The sequence below is a fragment of the Pan paniscus genome, chromosome 16, assembly GCF_029289425.2.
Source record: "Pan paniscus chromosome 16, NHGRI_mPanPan1-v2.0_pri, whole genome shotgun sequence".
Taxonomy (NCBI): Eukaryota; Metazoa; Chordata; class Mammalia; order Primates; family Hominidae; genus Pan; species Pan paniscus.
Genome location: NC_073265.2, coordinates 6,961,231 through 6,974,159, shown reverse-complemented (window position 1 = coordinate 6,974,159; position 12,929 = coordinate 6,961,231). Strand labels below are relative to the sequence as shown.

At 45.1% G+C, this 12,929-nt stretch overlaps 1 protein-coding gene across 3 annotated transcripts in view; it reads right to left on the bottom strand.

Annotated features, from left to right (window-relative positions):
* The window catches only part of LOC100976978 (E3 ubiquitin-protein ligase HERC2), a 209,560-nt gene extending 196,916 nt beyond the window's left edge, over positions 1 to 12,644 (bottom strand). For all 3 annotated transcript variants that reach the window (XM_034938387.3, XM_034938388.3, XM_034938393.3), the window contains exons 1-2: positions 12,521 to 12,644; positions 11,822 to 11,924 (exon numbers count right to left, since the gene is read on the bottom strand). In XM_034938387.3, the coding sequence (XP_034794278.3) occupies positions 11,822 to 11,893 (72 nt within the window). In that variant the 5' untranslated portion in view covers positions 11,894 to 11,924; positions 12,521 to 12,644. The remainder of the gene's footprint in view (positions 1 to 11,821; positions 11,925 to 12,520) is intronic.
* Positions 12,645 to 12,929: the final 285 nt, after the last annotated feature.

The following is a 12,929-nucleotide window of genomic DNA, read 5'->3' as shown; positions in this document are numbered from 1 at the left end:
CGCACCGTCCTGAAGAGATGGTCTTCAATTTGAAGAAGCAAGCAGCCAATGAACTGCCTGTGGGGAGGGGCAGCCTCCAAGAGCCCAGGGTTTCAGTCCCACAACCACAATGGATCCAACTCTACCAATGAGGACCTGAGCTCCAGATGACAGCGTGCCCTAGCCAACACCTTGACTACAGCCTGTGACACCTGAAGTAGAGGATAGAACTAAGCTATGGCCAGACTCCTGACCCACAGAAACTGTGAGAGTGTAAATGCTTGTTGTTACAAGCTGCCAAATTTGTGTTTGGTAACTTGTTCTGCAGCGACAGAAACCAAGCCAGCATCCTTCAGTTTTTGTAGAAGGAACAGCTTTCTCTCAGCACTCTTATTTTTTCTGTTCACATCACTAACAGGATAACTGCCATAAACATACTTAGAACCAAAACATATGACTTTTGGTAAAAATTATCAGCTGGTGGGGGAGAGGTAAACTCCTTCCTAAAAAGTGAGCCCTAGCCAGGTAGAGTGACTCACATCTCTAATCCCAGCACCTTGGAAGACTGAGGCAAGAGAATCACTTGTGCCCAGGAGTTTAAAACCAATCTAGGCAACATAGCAAGACCCTGTCTCTACAAAAAAATTGTAAAATTAGCCAGAAAGCTGAGCATGGTGGCTCACACCTGTAATCCCAGCACTTGGGAGGCCAAGGCAGGTGAATTGTTTGAGCTCAGGAGTACAAGACCAGCCTGAACAACATGGCAAAACCGCATTTCTACCAAAAATACAAAAAATTAGCCAGAGGTGGTGGCGCGCCTGTACTCCCAGCTACCTGGGAGGCTGAGGTGGGAGAACTGCTTGAGACCAGGAGGTAGAGGCTGCAGTGAGTTGAGATCACTCCACTGTACTCCAGCCTGGGCAATAGAGCAAGACCCTGTCAAAAAAAATTTTTAATTTAAATTTAAAAAATTAAAATAATATAAAAAATAAAATTAAAAAGTGAGCCGAAAACGTTCAGGGCCCCTGAAGTTGAACGAGTGAATGGAAAGGTTTGACTCTTCTAGTCTTCAGTCAGAGGAGGGCAGTGAATACGTGCACTGGGGTTCAGTCCAAACCCTACCACAATGCACATGATAAGAGGCTAACAGTGGTCAGAACTCACAGCTCCATGTGGGCCGTGCTCCAGGAGTTACAGACTATCTTTAGGCACTCAAGGGAATACGACATTTGACCTGTGTCTTAAAGTGTTTCAGAAAACAAAAACAGAGAAGATGAATTAAGAAGCTATTACTGGTCAGGCACGGTGGCTGACGCCTGTAATCCCAGCACTTTGGGAGGCCGAAGCGGGTGGATCATGAAGTCAGGAGATAAAGACCATCCCGGCTAACACAGCGAAACCCCATCTCTACTAAAAATACAAAAAATTAGCCAGGTGAGGTGGCACGCACCTATAGTCCCAGCTACTCGGGAGGCTGAGGCAAGGGAATTGTTTGAACCTGGGAGGCGGACGTTGCAGTGAGTGGAGATCGCACCACTGCACTCCAGCCTGGGTGACAGAGTGGGACTGCATCCAAAAAAAAAAAAAAAAAGGCTATTACCAAGGGTCCAAAAAAGAAAGGATGACAGTACAAGTCAAGACAGGGAAGTACAGTCTTTAAGATTATTTCAGGCAGGGCACGGTGGCTCACATTTGTAATCCCAGCAGTTTGGGAGGCCAAAGTGGGCCGACTGCTTGAGCGCAGGAGTTCGAGACCAGCCAAAGCAACATGGTGAAACCCGGTCTCTACAAAAAATACAAAAATTAACCAGGCGTGGTGGTACGCACCTGTAGTCCCACTACTCAGGGGACTGAGGTGGGAGGATCACCTGAGCCTGGGGAGGTTAAGGCTGCAGTGAGCCGTGATGGTGCCACTGCATTCCAGCCTGGGCAACAGAGTGAGACTCTGACTTAAAAAACAAAAAAAGAAACTATTTCAAATCACGTAAGTTAAATCAAATGTGAAAGGGAAAATAAGGGAGGGAACAGAAGAGGAATGAGAATTAGTTCCGTTTTAACCACTAAGATTTGCACTAACTACTGAACATAAACATGGAGCTCCTCCCCACTCCACCAACCCTCAGTAAATATAGATCCAGATCTTAGCAGAGTGTTCAGGGCTAGAGACTCAAATCTGGGAGTAGTCAACAAATGGACTGTAGATGATGTCCTGGAGAAGATGCCAACACCCAAGCAGAGAGGGGAGACCCCTGCCCAGCCCTGAAAGCACTCTAAGATCGCCCCAGACTGGCTGGGCTCCACACATCAGTGTTCTGCGGTACACCCTAGATTGAGAAACATTAGTGTTACAGAGGTACCATTTTTAAAAAAAAAGCCAAAAGATGGAACATTTAAAGACTAAGCCAAGGAGGAAGCCCAGTTTACATGGAAACAAGAATAATTACCACCACCTTTCGATTATTACCTGGGTAGCACTGGGAAGGAAGAGGATAGGCCAGACCTTGTCCTTCTGAGTGACAAGGAATTCTTTTTTGGAAGGTAGACACTGGACTCCTGGAAGGACATGCACTGTGGAAGCCTCCTAGGAACTGATGACCCAAATAAATGGTAAGCACCATTCAAAAAACAATTTGGGCACCTTAAAGGTGGAACATTACTAAGGCAATAAAGCAAGCCTCACTGGAGGAGGTCTCCAGAGAGTTAGACTGTGAACAAGCAAAAGTGAAGCCCAGGAGAAGAGCTCTCCAGATCACAGACAGTACAGGATCCTGACTGAGGAAGCAGCAGCCTGGGAACAACTGGAAGACAGCCGTGGCACTGAGAAGAATGGAGACTACAGGCAGGGCATGGTGGCCCACGCCGTAATCCCAGAGCTTTGGGAGGCCAAGACAGAAGAACTGCTTGAGGCCAAGGGTTCAAGATCAGCCTGGGCAACATGGTAAGACCGTGTCTCTACAGAAATGTAAAAATTACCCAAGTGCATGGCACGTGCCTGTAATCCCAGCTACTCAGGAGGCTACAGCAGGAGGGTCACCTGCACCCAGGAGTTTGAGGTTACAGTAAGCTCTGATCACACCACAGCATTCCAACCTGGGTGACAGAGACCCTATTCATTAAAAAAAAAAAGAAAGAAAGAAAAAGAAAAAAATGAATGGGACTTTCCATTTGTAAAGTGAGAGTATTTATTTCTACAACTGTCTCCAATTAGCTTTTTATTAGTAGCTGACTTACCTAAACGTGCCCAGTAGATTTTCAACTTTTGACTTTTTTGGTTCAGATCCCAGAAGCTTCTAATTAGGTTATTTGGGCTGAGAACTCTTTTCCAATCTTTTCCAATCTCACATTCCTATCTTACACCTCTGAAATGACATGGCAAGTAAAGGCACTTTCATCGTCAAAAGACCCCAGCAAAAGAGGCAGTAACAGGCTCACTTTTTGTAAGTTACTAAACTGAAGCTCAGAAGGCCAATGACTTGACCAAAGGCCACACAACACTGAGGCTGTGAGAGGTGGGATTTGGGAAGAGGCCCAACTCCAAGGCTTATTCGCTTCCCACCAACACCATAACATGCACCCACACCTGCAGCACGGCAGCCAGGGCAAGCCTTCACGCTCCCATACATAGGCCACCAATATTTTAATACCAATCAGGACTAGGCAAGCAAACCGTTAAGGCATTTTTTTTTTTTTTTTGAGACAGAGTCTTGCTCTGTCGCCCAGGCTGGAGTGCAGTGGCGCCATCTTGGCTCCCCGGGTTCATGCCATTCTCCTGCCTCAGCCTCCCGAGTAGCTGGGACTACAGGCGCACGCCACCACGCCCGGCTAATTTTTTGTGTATTTTTAGTAGAGACGGGGTTTCACCGTGTTAGCCTGGATGGTCTCGATCTCCTGACCTTGTGATCCACCCGCCTCGGCCTGGGATTACAGGCGGGAGCCACCGCACCCAGCCCGTTAAGGCATTTATTAAAGTGACTTCAGAACTATAGAGTCAGGCAATAAAATCCAAAACTGAATAATATAACAAATTAATATCTGATTAATGTATAGGTTAGAAAATGTTTCTTTTTCATGTCCTTACAATTTGACAGAAAAGTAATCTTCAAATATTTGCAGATGAGTAAAGGTATATGGCTTTTTTTCTTAAACCTACAGAAAAATACTAAACATCTACTGAACGTAGGACAACATATAAAAAATGTTAAGAACAGGTTCCTAGAACAATTAGAAAGGTCAGACAGGAACATTAAGTACGTCGATTTGAAGACATCCTAGAAGCAGTAAGAGAGTGAGGTCTTCCTAAAGTCTAAGACCCACGAGAGGAAGAAAGAGGCCCAGAGAACCTAAGCAAGCAGGGATGAGACTGAGAAGCAAAACGGAGCTTCTGAGAGACTCCCAGGGCCCTCATACAGGAGAAGGAGGCCTGGCAGACCCCATGCTCTGAGCTGGAACCTCAAAGGGCCACACACCAGAAATACAGGTGAGTTAGAAGTAGACCAGCCTTCACAGAAAACCAGCCCAGTTTCGCATTCTCTCAATTTCCAAAGGGACTGCAGTGACCTGGGATTGCCTAGAACATCCTCTCTGGAGGAAGATATTGTTACCCAGAGCCTCAATTTATTGCTACAATATTGCATATACAATATCTGAAAGTCAAGCAAATGTAATAATGACAAAGATACAAGACCACATCATTGAAAAATGAAAAAAAAAAAATAGAAGTCAACAGAACAGACCAAGAGTAGATCCTGAAAACAGAAATATAAAGACTTCTGTCATGAAAGAAGAGCCTGAGGAATGAACTGAAGTGTTGACACTCTGCTCAGCAGATGTCAGCTCGGGGCAATGGGGTGAGGGAAGTGGGAAAGTGAGACAAGGAGATCAATGAAGCAATGGTATGCAGTATATGACTTCACAGTCAGCTAAGTGTGATTTTAGCCTACTCTGCCTATGTAGGAGCCATTCTTATTTCCTTTAATTTCCTAAAAAAAGAAAAATATATATTTAAAAAGTGATTTTATATTTTTCAATGGTTGTAACATAATCAAAAGAATCATATGTCAGCCAAGCACGGTGGCTCACACCTGTAATCTCAGACTTTGGGAGGCCAAGGCGGGTGGATCATGAGGTCAGGAGTTCAAGACCAGCCTGGCCAACATGATGAAACCCCGTCTCTACTAAAAATACAAAAAAAAAATTAGCCAGGCATGATGGTACACGCCTGTAATCCCAGCTACTCCGGAGTCTGAGGCAGGAGAATTGCTTAAACCCAGGAGGTGGAGGTTGCAGTGAGCCAAGATCGCGCCACTGCACTCCAGCCTGGGCAACAGAGCAAGACTCCCTCTCAGAAAAAAAAAAAAAAAAAAAAAAACATATGTCAACAAATGAAAATTATATGACATTCAAATTCTGGTATCCACAAAGTTTTCCTGGAATATAGCCATACACATGTTTGGCAGCTTCTCGCAGGACAATGGCCAAGGTGAGTTGTTCTAAAAGAGCACGTACGGCCCACATAAACATTTACTATCTGGTGCTTTACAGAAAAAATGTGTTGACCCCTATGTTAGTGCCACCTCTTCTCAATGAGCTGCAAATACAACCAACTGTTCAGCCAGCACATTCACTAGGCATATGTGGCTTTTCCAGAAGGTTTGCAAGAAGAAACTACACCATAAAATAGTCCAAGGAGGAAAGAAAAAAGGGAGGAATAAAAACACTGAGTTCCCTCATCTCTCCTTGTAAAGTGGTGAACGTTCATACCACAGGGAATTCACACCCACACTCGCCACACCTTCCAGGCTGTGTCACTGGCTCCTTGGTAGGCAGTCAGGAAGCCATACTCCAACTCTCTTGCGTGACATCACAGCGGACACTGGAGCTGAAGGGCGGCTCACAGGTATGAGTCAACCAAGAGGGACAGAGAGAGGCGGCTAAGGAATCTATGGGGTCGGACAAGGTTTATAAACACACTTTTAAAATAACTACCTTTAATAGGGTCAAGCAATTAAAAGATCCTATTAACAGCCAGGCACGGTTCATGCTTGTACTCCCAGCACTTTGGGAGGCCAAGGCAGGTGGATCACGAGCTCAGGAGTTCAAGACCAGCCTGGGCAACATGGTGAAACCCCATCTCTACTAAAAATATAAAAAATTATCTGGCTCTCGGCGTTAGCGCCATTTTCTTGGAAACCTCTGCGCCATGAGAGCCAAGTGGAGGAAGAAGCGAATGCGCAGGCTGAAGCGCAAAAGAAGAAAGATGAGGCAGAGGTCCAAGTAAACCGCTAGTTTGTTGCACCGTGGAGGCCACAGGAACAGAAACATGGAATGCCAGATGCTGGGGATGCTGGTACAAGTTGTGGGACTGCATGCTACTGTCTAGAGCTTGTCTCAATGGATCTAGAACTTCAGCGCCCTCTGATCGCCGATCACCTGAGACCCACCTTGCTCATAAACAAAATGCCCATGTTGGTCCTCTGCCCTGGACCTGTGACATTCTGGACTATTTCTGTGTTTATTTGTGGCCGAGTGTAACAACCATATAATAAATCACCTCTTCCGCTGTTTAAAAAAAAAAAAAAAATTATCTGGGTGTGGTGGTGCACACTTGTAATTCCAGCCACTTAGGAGGCTGAGGCATGAGAATGGCTTGAACCTGGGAGGTGGAGGTTGCAGTGAGCTGAGATACTGCCACTGTACTCCAACCTGGGCAACAGAGTGAGACTCTGTCTCAAAAAAAAAAAAAAAAGGAATTGTCATCAAAGTCCTACGGCTAATCCCTTTTCCTTTTTTTTTAATAACTAGTATTACTAGTCTTTTCCAAGAACCAAAGTTAAAAGTTAGTTCTCTAAAACACCAGGCCAGGCACAGTGGCTCACACATGTAATCACAGCACTTTGGGAGGCCAAGGCAGGAGGATCACTTGAATGCAGGTGTTCTAGACCAGCCTGGACAACAAAGAAAGACCCTGCCTCTACAAAAAAAATTTTTTTTGCTGCAAAATGCTCTCAATTAACCTGACAAAATGTCACATACAGGGTTACTACATCTTTTTTATCATGGAATTTTGAAAACAAAAATTGTTCTATTGAGGCAGCAGTATTTGGATATTAGAGGTAAAAACCACCCTTAGAATCCAGTCCTAAAAACGTCAATGAAGACTCCTATATTTACAAATTCTTTTATTTCTACATGTCATCTATCAACTGGATTATGAACCTGAAAGCCTGAGAATAGAATTTATCAAGATACTCATGTTTATACTTTTTTTATCTACTGATCTTTTTTATTTTTTTTGAGACGGATTCTCGCTCTCTCACCAGGCTGTAGTGCAGTGGCGCGATCTCGTCTCACTACAACCTCCGCCTCCTGGGTTCAAGCGATTCTCCTGCCTCAGCCTCCTGAGTAGCTGGGACTACAGGCACGTGCCACCACACCCAGCTAATTTTTGTATTTTTAGTAGAGATGGGGTTTCGCCATGTTGGCCAGGATGACCTCGATCTCCTGACCTCAGCCTCCCAAACTGCTAGGATTACAGGCTGAGCCACCACACCCAGCCATGTAGCCATCTACTGATATTTCTAAGCATGAAGTGACAATTTTTTTTTTGAGATGGAGTCTTGCTGTGTTGGCCAGGCTGGAGTGCAATGGCATGATCTCGGCTCACTGCAACCTCCACCTCCTGGGTTCAAGCACTTCTCCTGCCTCAACCTCCCAAGTAGCTGGGATTACAAGCGCACACTACCACGCCTGGCTCTTTTTTATTTTTAGTAGAGACAGGGTTTCACCATGGGCGCCAGGCTGGTTTTGAACTCCTGACCTCAAGTGATCCGCCCTCCTCGGCCTCCCAAAGTGCTGTGATTACAGGCGTGAGCCACCGCGCCCAGCCGAAGTGACAATACTTATATACAATAAGCTTAACTCTAAAAGCTTACATTTATGCGTAGTCATTCTTAATTGATGATTAGATGAAGAGACAAATAAATGGTCCCAGTTTAGCTACTGATATACTCAACAAACCTTGACGGACCTGAGGGCATTATGCTGAGTAAAGAAAATCATTTCCGAAGGTAACATATCACTTGGTAATCTCACAGTAACAAAATTATAGAGATGGAGAACAGATTAGTGGTTGTCAGGAGTTAGAGATGGTGGCAGAAGAGAGGCAGGAGAGAGATCTTTGTAGTGATGAAACAGTTCTGCATAGGAAATTGTAGTAGTAGTTACATTTACAGACACTTGATAGAATGGCACAGAACTACGCACACACATTGTACCAACTTCAATTTCTGGGGTTTTATACTCTATTATAATTACATAAAACGTAACCACTGGGGCAGTATGCACAAATATACAATGACCTCTCTAGTTTCTTTACAACTTCATGAGAGTCTATTATTATTTCAAAATAAAAAGTTTTTTAAAAAATTGCTTCATGCATATCTAATTTCATGTGCCACTTAAAAAAGAACCCAAAAATAGAAACTGTAGGAAATTCATCTGAGTGCAGCTTATGCAAGAAGGGGCAGGATAACTCCATTCTGGACTTATGCTCAAAGACATGCGCCTTTACCTTACAACAAAACTGGCGAACAGGCATGTGTTTTAAGAATAAAAAGCTTTTAAGGTATCATATATTGTTTTTTATGGTTCCTTTGCTTAACTGACTTTTTGGTTTGCTAAAAAACTACCAATCACATCAGATTAGAAGTACTTTAACTGTAAAAATAAAAAGTGATGTGACTGACACCTCTTAGCTCTGTAACGTATTATTCTTCACAAGAGCAGTGAAGGAAAACATGGTGATTCAATAACTCCACACACCAAGCAGAAAAGTGTTGAACAGGCTGGGCGCGGTGGCTCACGCCTGTAATCCCAGCACTTTGGGAGGCCAAGACGGGTGGATCACTTGAGGTCAGGAGTTCAAAACCAACCTGACCCACATGGTGGAGCCCTGTCTCTACTAAAAGTACACAAAATTAGCCAGGCGTAGTGGTGTACACCCGTAGTCCCAGCTCTCGGAGGCTGAGGCAGGAGAATGGCATGAACCCAGGAGGCTTGCAGTGAGCCAACATGGCATCACTGCACTCCAGCCTGGGAGACAGAGTGAGACTCCGTCTCAAAAAAAAAAAAAGTATTGTACAATTAAACTGTTTATATGTAATAACCAGATATATATGCCTGGCATAAAATGAGCCCTGCATTAGAGGTTGCTGGATGTAGGGTCCTAGGCCTGACGTATCCAAATAATGTCTATGATAAAGAAGTCAATAAGTGCTCTCTATAACACACAAGCATTGTAAGTTTTCACACTCCAAAAACTCTTCCTTTCTAAAGTTACTAAAACTTTTAAGGGCATTTCAAACAAAAATAGCTGTGGAAAACAGATCGGTTAAATCCTATGGCTAAGAAACATCTTCCTATCCCATGTATTATTCATTACCCAGGTGTCAATTCTGTTTCCAATACAAAAGTCTCAAGCAGTGAAGCGCTTCCCACTCCAGCTGGGAGAGCCATCCTCAACAAGATAAGGGTAAAACCTGTGAGCACAAGGCTTCCATCTGCAATTCCTGTCTGCAGGGAAGCTCCCCAAAGAGGGAAACCATGTCTTATTCCTTAGGGGAAAACACCACTATTCATTCCTTGTGTTTAACAACCAATGCTGGTGGAACATAAAACAAAGCTTAGCAATCACTTTTTTCATGCTACTTAGACCTGTAACACATTTTTCCTCTGGTGCACACTATCCAAAACCTAGTCATTTCCCTTACTCCTAGGAGGAATTTAGATGACTTTTTTTTTGGCCAGGTGCAGTGGCTCACGCCTGTAATCCCAGCAATTTGGGAGGCCGAGGCAGGCAGATCGCTTTGAGGTCAGGAGACCATCCAGGCCAACATAGTGAAACCCCATCTCTACTAAAAATACAAAAATTAGTCGGGCATGCATGGTGGCACACACTTGTAATCCCAGCTACTCGGAAGGCTGAGGTGGGAGAATCACTTGAATTCTGGAGGCGGAAGTTGCAGTGAGCCAAGATTGCGCCACTGCACGCCAGCCTGGGCGACAGAGCAAGACTGCGTCTCAAAAAAAAAAAAAAGACTTTCTAATCATATTGGAAATGTGTAACAAGGGCCAAGTACTGTGTATTAAACTTAATAAATCAAAACAACAGGCCCTCTAAGATATAAATGGTGCTTCACTGTATGTTTATCTGCCCAATCCATCATAGGAACTCAATTCAGCATTAAACTAGTTTTAGATCAAGACACTAGAACTCATGTTTAGCAGTTATTAAATTACAATTATTAAGAAAAAAACTTCATTACGTAAAGTCCTTTACTCCAAAAAGTTTCTCAAAATACATAAACACTAATATAAAACAATTATTAAAACTTTGCCTGAATCTCAGGATTTCAGAAATATGAAAGTACTCATCTCTCACATCTCCCATCCACTTAAAATGACAAAACAGATCATTATAGCTAAATCAAAGGAAATGTTTAAAGAGAAACAAACCCAAAGAGTAAGTACACCAATTCTTGACCCAATTCTCTGTACTCTGTCTTATGTAACATTACACTATGAATAACAATCCCATCATCCACAACAGCTTTTTTTTTTTTGAAACAGTTTTGCTCTCATTGTCCAGGCTGGAGTGCAATGGCATGATCTTGACCCATTGCAACCTCCACCTGCCGGGTTCAAGCGATTCTCCTGCCTCAGCCTCCCGAGTGGCTGGGATTACAGGCATACACCACCACGCCTGGCTAATTTTGTATTTTTAGTAGAGACGGGGTTTCACCATGTTGGTCAGGCTGGTCTCCAACTCCTGACCTCAGGGCATCCACCCGCCTCGGCCTCCCAAACTGCCGGGATTACAGGCGTGAGCCACTGCGCCCGGCCACGCAACACAGCTCTAAACACTGGACTCTCATATCTACCAACACTCAATACCTGTTTAAAAAGAAAAAGAAAAATTAGGAAGGGGCAATAACACTTCAGTGTAAGTATGCATGATCAACTACTGCTTACACGACTTTTGATGAACAGTCAAGGCACATTACTTAATACTTAAAATGGTTAACCTTAGGGAGTAGGAAAATACAGACACACACAAAATATTTCAAACACTTCTTTTTGCTGCTGATAAGGAGTTCCAAAAGTAGTTTTTCCAAGCCATTTCCAAATAAAAGTAGATTGGGTGTAAATAATTGTCTATCGAAATATTACTGTTATTATTTATTTAATAATGTCCTGACAAGCTTGCAATTATCTCATTAAATCAAAAAATTAGGATCTAAGGCCAACATTGTTTCCTCACATTCTTGATGTGAAAATCTGAGCACTCCTCTTAATAAGGAGTTACAAATACAAAACAAACAGCTCAACTGAACTAACTCTTGTCTCTCCAGAAACACAAACACAAGACCTCATAAAATGAGTGAGTTTCTATAGGCCATAATTACTGCAACTTACTTCTCCAATTTTCCCCTCCACAGTTAACTCAACAGCTCAAAAACGATCAGTAACAAACAACAGTCACCATGATATGGTTAGGAGTGTGGCAGATTTCTTAACCAGTAATAATAAATAGGAAAAAAATTTTCTCTATTAATAGAACTCAAGTTTCGTGCACTTGCAAGAAACTAATTAAAAGGCAGCCGCGCACGATCTACAAAAACAGCCATAAAGACTGTTACATTTTAAGTTACAGGAAATAAACCTGCTCCTCTAATTCAGCAAGATACAACTGACTTCCCCTTACATACCCTAAAAAAAAGCCTTACACGAGAAATTTAAACATGGAAGCAGAAACACACCAAGAAAAAGACATGTCAAACCCCACCTGTATATCTGTTTTCAACCATTTGGAGTCGAGGCGAGCCTGGGCAGCCAAACAGAAAGATTCAGAGGGCATCTTTTCTCCAGCTTCCTCCCAGGTCTCAGGCCTGCAAGTAAACACATACGTTGAAGACCTAACGCTTTTTAATAGTTTACAAAGACACTCCCGAAAGGTTCAATGCAGAAAAGAAAAAAGAGAGAACAGAAAGGGGGGAGAGAAGAGCTGGTGGAGGGGAGAGAGGGAAAGGGAACAGATGGAGGGAGAGGGAGGTGGGGAAGGGAAAGCCTCCTTCCAAGGTAGGCAGGGTGTGCCGAGTTTCTGCACCACGCTGACGAGACCTTGAGAATGGACGGTCACAGGAAGCCAAGTCACAATGTCATCCCCCTGCCCTCAAATCCAAGAAGTACACACACAACAGGGAGCCCATCGTTTTAACGACAAATGACAGCAGCATGAATCTGCCGCTTTACCCCACAGCAGGGCGCGTGCGTGAAACAAATTACTCAAAAGGATCGCCTGCAGAAAAACCCACAGCCACCACCACTTAAGAGATGGAGAGAGGCCCGAGGCTGCCCCGCGGGTGGTCCGCGCAGGCCCCGGTGCGGCCGCCGCGCCCACGCCCGCCTCCCGGGCTCGGCCGCCCGCCAGCCCCGCGCCCGTACCGCCCCCGCCACCGGCCGCCCAGGTGCCCCAGGCCAGGACCTGACGCGCAGGGCCCGGCCGCCTCGCCCCGCCGGCGCGCGGACGCAGCCTCCCAAGAGCCGCTGGCTCAGCCGGCGCCCGCGATCCCGGCGCCTCTCGCGGCCCGAGGGGCGGGCCGACGCGGGACTGCCGCCCCCCGCGTACGGCCAATCGCAACGAGGCTGCTCCGTGGGCGCAGCCAATGGGGAAGAGGAGCCCTTCGCCGCTCCTCCCGACTCTTCCGCTTCCAGCAATCCCGCTTATCTTCCTACTTGGAGCGCCCTGGCTGCGGCCAAGGCCAACAGCGGGCACCGGAAGGCGGGATTTCCGCCGCACGCACGCACGCCCGCACTCCCACGGGAGACTGCTTGGCCCTGAGCGCTCTTGATCACGCCGCGGCGGGTGGTGGCGCTCACATTAACTGGAGCTA